At 53.2% G+C, this 5343-nt stretch overlaps 3 protein-coding genes across 3 annotated transcripts; 1 reads left to right on the forward strand and 2 right to left on the reverse strand.

The window, feature by feature from the left end:
* Positions 1–152: 152 nt before the first annotated feature.
* On the reverse strand, positions 153–1242 carry N657DRAFT_636005 (uncharacterized protein; the record flags this gene model as incomplete). The annotated part of the gene is made up of 3 exons (XM_062791386.1): positions 153–223; positions 394–615; positions 1074–1242. 3 exons carry the CDS (start codon positions 1240–1242, stop codon positions 153–155), a joined length of 462 nt encoding a protein of 153 aa, XP_062644708.1.
* Positions 1243–2101: 859 nt separating this feature from the next.
* N657DRAFT_648292 (uncharacterized protein) lies at positions 2102–2786 on the forward strand. The gene is made up of 2 exons (XM_062793489.1): positions 2102–2567; positions 2665–2786. The coding sequence occupies exons 1-2, from the start codon at positions 2170–2172 to the stop codon at positions 2690–2692; spliced, it is 426 nt and encodes a 141-aa protein (XP_062644709.1). The 5' UTR covers positions 2102–2169; the 3' UTR covers positions 2693–2786.
* Positions 2787–3551: 765 nt separating this feature from the next.
* N657DRAFT_623895 (NAD(P)-binding protein) lies at positions 3552–4445 on the reverse strand (the record flags this gene model as incomplete). Its single annotated transcript, XM_062790701.1, has 1 exon — positions 3552–4445. The coding sequence occupies one exon, from the start codon at positions 4443–4445 to the stop codon at positions 3552–3554; it is 894 nt and encodes a 297-aa protein (XP_062644710.1).
* Positions 4446–5343: the final 898 nt, after the last annotated feature.

The raw sequence follows: 5343 nt of genomic DNA on the forward strand, positions 1-5343 counted from the left end.
CGGTGCTTCGTGTAGCATTGATTGCGGTTCTTCTCGACGTAATGGCCGCATCCTCCAGCGATTGCATCGCTTCACGGACTTTCGCACTCGGTTTTAGGGCGCGGCTCGGTCGTTTCGGTGACGGTGGGCGGTCGGCCACCTCGATCACTGCCTCAGGTTGCGCCGCCGCCGCCATCTCGCGCTCCCTTGGCAGGGCGGCTCACCTTCCGAAAAAACCGATTTTCTGTTGGATTGAGCTGACAAGTACCGCGGTCAAAAAGGGCAGATAAAAAGAAGTTCCTCTCCCTCCGGGCCTCTGCTTGGTTGGGTCTTTGGCAGGCAAGACTGGTGTAGAGAGCAGCCGGTCTGCTGCTGCTGCATGTTGACCACGTGCATCGCCGACTGCCCACTGACTTGCCGCCTCTGCGCGACGCGCCGGGTCTCCCTCATAACCGGTAGCCGCATCGAGGAACCATTGTAGCTCGCCCCGCCTCGCCCGCCAGCGGCTGCCCCATTTGCGGTCGAGATATGCATTGCCCGGCCGGCCCGGCAGGCCAACAGTCCACTCGCACCACAGGCTCTCAACCGTCTTGATTGCCCGGCACATAACGAACTGCGGAGGCTGCAGCTCTGGGTCTGGGTTTGCGTCCGGGCAAGTTCCGGCGCAACAGTGTGAGTGTCGTACGACCCCGCTGGGAAGCGACCCGGCACTGGGCCGGGGCTCGTAGCTTCACAGTATTCTCTGCTGAGAGCTGAACGTGAGGAATACTTGACAAAGCAAGGGAAGGAAAGAAGCCACTAGAAGGGAAGGTTCTTTACATTCCAGTTGGATCTCTGAAGGCAGAACATCGCTAGTAATACGACTTCGGCGGCTTCAAGCATTTTGATATTTACGTCCTCCTTTGTATCTCATCTACCTTAGGTATTTCATCGCCTGATTAGCAGATAGTGTGTGGGCGGCACTGGGTGTCAATACCTGAGTAAAGGGGCGACGAAATGTCGACTGAGAAGAGACGTGATCTCCATGATTGGACCTATTTTCGGAGGGAGGCAATTCCGCTATTGCCGTTTGTATGGCGACCGTCCCTCAACACCAGTCTTGGAGAGGTGGGGTAAACCGTAAGGCATTCCAATCTCCGGCTGCGGTACGCGGCCCAGCGCGGGAGGGCTCGCATCGTCGGTCAGGTCCATGACAGGAGTGCTCTCGAGTGCTTCAGGCTCCGCTCCATGCTTTGCGGAGCTCCAACACGTCCCAAGAGCCATGGTCCGAGGCTGGGTGGTAGTCGGCCTGAGCGGCGTCGTCGTTGGTCATGTCGGGTCAAAGGTTCTTAAGGTATCCTACGCTCTGCGTGGCCAGAAGCCATTGTCTAAGGTTGGATGGAACCTCAGTTACGAGACTCGGCCGTGCTTTCAACGGTGGTAACGAGCTTGTTGACGTCTGATGGAGGTTGAGGTCTGAGGAAAGGGTCGTGTCAAGTGAAAACGGTGGCCGATGTAGGAATGTGGACGGGAGGTAAAGGAGAAGCATATATACTGTGTATTAATGACTTCAGGTCCTACGACTTAACGCATGACTAGTCGCTATGGTCTATCAGTAGCTTCTTGAAAAGTTGAAATCTCCTTAAAAACTGACGCTTACTTCACAACTCACTTAGAGCAGCACAGTTTCCATATTCCGGGAATTCTAAGAGCAGGAACTTTGTTTGACAGAAATATACGACTCTGAGTCCACAGCGGAGACAGTATCTATCCGAACGGGGCGGAAAGCGACACATAGAGTCGTATTAACGATGTCGTATTGGTCGTGTTATGCAATTGTATAGAGATTAGCTGCAGGGTAATTTAATCACCTTCTTCTTTAAGGAATAAGCGGCCGTACTTCACGTTAGCAGGTTGCAACGGGACTGGAAATTGTAAGACCCGGAACAATTGTCGGGTTAAGAGAGCGTAAGCCCCGGAGCCACTGAGAACCCGAACGGCTTTCTCGGACTCAGACAGGGCGAATGCTATCCCGCGAATGTTTGGAACGCAAGCGTCAAGCGCTATATTAAGGTGTTTGATATTCCCCTAGGCCATCGACTTGCACACCGGGCCATCAACAACCATCTAACCTCCCAGTGCAAGAAACAATCAGCTTTGCACACAGTTCATTATTGTTGGACCTGAAACTCATTTGCAACGATTTTCAAGATGAAGACCTCAACCCTCCTCCTCGTTGCAATCAACTTCCTTGGCCTGGCCTCTGCTGCCTCCATTGCCAACCCCGTCGACAACCCTGTCAACACCTTGGAGAGGCGGGCTTGCTTCGAGAGCGGAGCGAGCTTCGGCAGCCAGGAGAACGCTGCCTTGAAAGCAGCCCGGACGGCCTGCAACGGCCCCCTCAAGGGCACATACCAGAAGCGCGAGACGCGCGTCAAATGCTATGGCATTGGCGGCGGCAAGCACGTCAAGCTTACTGTCGGCCTCACGGGCCCCAACGCCCCGTCGAAGAAGACCATTGGTGCCGACGAGTGCTATAATGGCCTCATATCTGAGATTGTCAGTTGCAGCAAGGGCGGTGACACAACCTATGGCAACTGGCGCTACCGGTGAGTGCTCCCTGCCTCCTTCCTGCTGTGCAGGCGGACATACAGCAAGGAGTAGGAGTAGGGAACTCTCTCAAGCACAACTGACTCTTTTCGGCAGCGCCGATCCCAATGAGGGTTCATGTTAATGTCCCTGAGTGACATTGGCCCTACTCCTCATGCTGTGAATACAACGACCACCGCTGTTGGAGGAACCATGAATGAACCGTTCTCCACCACAGTGGCAGAGATGTACAAGAAGAGCCCAGGGGAATTGAGTTTGAAATTCGTTAAGGAATGGTTCCAGCATGTGTAAGCTCTCGGATAACTCCCTAAAACGGGGATCGCCAGAACTCTGATATGACCAAGTTCGCTTCTGTAGCTCGCCCACTGGCCGGGCATCACTCTTGAGCTGCGAAGTACCTTCTCGTGGATGACCGACGTTGTTAACAGGCATCTCGGCGCGATGTGGTACTTCTTACTGACACCGTGACTGGAGGAGCAGATTCCCCGGCCCTATATGCTCCCGGTCATTGCGCGGTTTCATATAGAATGGGAAGTGTCGGAAGAGGTAAATGGGCTTAAATGATGGCATTGTGAATACCGTCGATGGCCTGGAAACGTCCGTAGCGCAGACGTGTTTGTTCAGTTTGGCTCGGCAAGCCTGGACAGGTCCGGGGCCTGCTTGGTGTTTTAGGGAGAATGGCACTATTGATCATGTAGATAGCGAGGTGTTTTCATAGAAGCTACAACCGAGTCAATCTTTATACAAGTGTGACAATGGGAGGATAGGTCAGCTGATATGAAGCAGAACAGAGATGTTGAGCTTATTTATAAGCTGTTTGCTGAGTTCGTAGACCACCTTCCTTAGGGGAGGCTATCTGCACACAGCGCGACACCGCGGCAAAGATGGCTGTTCACTGTTGCCAGTTCAGCAACGATACCTTGGACATGGTATATCTTGGCTGGCAAATCGCTAAACACTAGAGCTTCAAGTCCCCGTCACCGTCACTGATCTGTTAGAAGCCCAACCAGACCGGCAACGTTTTCCTCCCCCTTTCCCCGTATCACCGCCTCACTGATTACACTCCTCAAAGACTCCAGCAGTATGCGCTCCAACCCCAACTCCCTCCCGGTTTCCGCAATATTATCTAGGGCCTCCAACTGCATCAACAAGGTCGACCCGCCCCTATACTGCCTGCTCCTCGCCTGTTCAGAAATCCGCGGCAACCAGCCTGCAAATCCCTTTAGCAGCGGCACAGCCAGTCCGGTGGTAAACTCGACCTCGTCGACTCCAGCCTTGCCGACCAGGGCAAGACTTTGCACAAACCCCTCAAACAAGCCGCCCATGATGCTTAGGAGCGCGTTGTCCAGCAGCGCCGCCATGCCAGCATCCTCACAGACGTGTGTTGACGCGCCGAGGGCGGCGGTGACTGTGACGATGGACTCAAATGCAGACCGCGGGCCCGAATAGATCGTGAGGGACTCGGGCTGTCCGACGAGCATAGGGGGTACCATGACCGCGCCGTGAAGGTAAGCGTGCGCGCCACGAGCTGCGACGTAGGCTGCTCTATTACGCGCTTGAGATGGGGTGCCGTTGGTGAGATTGATGATTGTTTTCTCGCTGAAGTCTTGTACGGTGGAGAGGACTTCTTGCGTGGCAGCGTCGGAGAGGAGGAAGAGGATGACGATGGGGCTTGCTACCACGCACGCCGAAGGGGACTCAGCTAGAGTGGCTCCCTTGGCAACAAGAGAATTGGCTTTGGAGGGCGTTCGGTTCCAGACAGTTATCTTGTGACCTGTTCCAAGGAGACGTTCGGCCACGGCCAGGCCCATGTTCCCCAGTCCCAAAAATGAGACGGGCTGGGGGTTGAGAGGCGGTTTGTCGGAGGTTGGTGACATTTCGAGATGGCCCAAAGGTTCGAAATGCAAGGCTTCGTATTTCAAAACTTACGGCATGTAGGGAGGTGAAATGGGCTTATATATGTAGTTGAAGGGACCTCTTGGGTTTGCAATGTGAATTGGCCCCTCCGGTCGAACATTTCGTCCGACCCGGCAGAATTCCTCGCCCGGAATTAGATTTATAAGCAAAGCGTCGTGACGTCCATTGTTTTAGATATGCTTCCAGCTCAAAGCATGTACCCTTGGGAATGGATGTGCCGACTCCGAGTATTCCAACAGTTTGACATCACTGCATGACAAGAATTCTGTGCCTTATCCCGAAGCAGGTCAGTAGCAGTACTGAAGTCATATAGCTCTTTATCAGAAAGATGTCTCGTCGGCATGCGCCCAGCCCAATTTTATATGATGACGATGGTTTCAATGCAAGTTTATGGACGAGTCCGACAAAGACATGAAGCAGCGACCTCAGGGGACATGCCCTTCCTAGCAACAGACGTAAGAGGACGCCACCTACCAAAACCTCTACCCTACAACCCCGATCTTCTCTCCCTGCACATTAACCTACTGCTGACGACTTTGACCTTTTCAACCTAGGCCTATCACACACGATAGGCACCAATCCCTTTTCCCTGGAAATGGTAAAAGCATATTGGCATTGTCCTAAGAAGATTTACCGAGATCGAGTAGTAAGTAATTTCACTGTTCTGCTTTTGAACCCACTTTTAAAATGTCAACTCACCATAACGTGGTTTATCACCGAAAGCTCCATATCACCGAAAGCTCCACGAAATCGCGTCCACGCGACATCTCTCTTTTACACCTACATTCTCCGCAAATTCAATATGCCACAGAAAAACGATGAAGGCCAGATTGTCTTGGCCCTCCAAGCTCTCGAAAA

This window comes from Parathielavia appendiculata (assembly GCF_033297405.1).
Source record: "Parathielavia appendiculata strain CBS 731.68 unplaced genomic scaffold N657scaffold_13, whole genome shotgun sequence".
In the NCBI taxonomy this organism is placed as follows: Eukaryota; Fungi; Ascomycota; class Sordariomycetes; order Sordariales; family Chaetomiaceae; genus Parathielavia; species Parathielavia appendiculata.

What these genes read in the sequence shown, in the direction of transcription:
- N657DRAFT_648292 (XM_062793489.1), top strand. Translation starts at nt 2,170, where the DNA reads ATGAAGACCTCAACCCTCCTCCTCGTTGCAATCAACTTCCTTGGCCTG. An exon ending in TATGGCAACTGGCGCTACCG is followed by an intron (nt 2,568 to 2,664) that starts GTGAGTGCTCCC and finishes TCTTTTCGGCAG; the next exon opens with CGCCGATCCCAATGAGGGTT.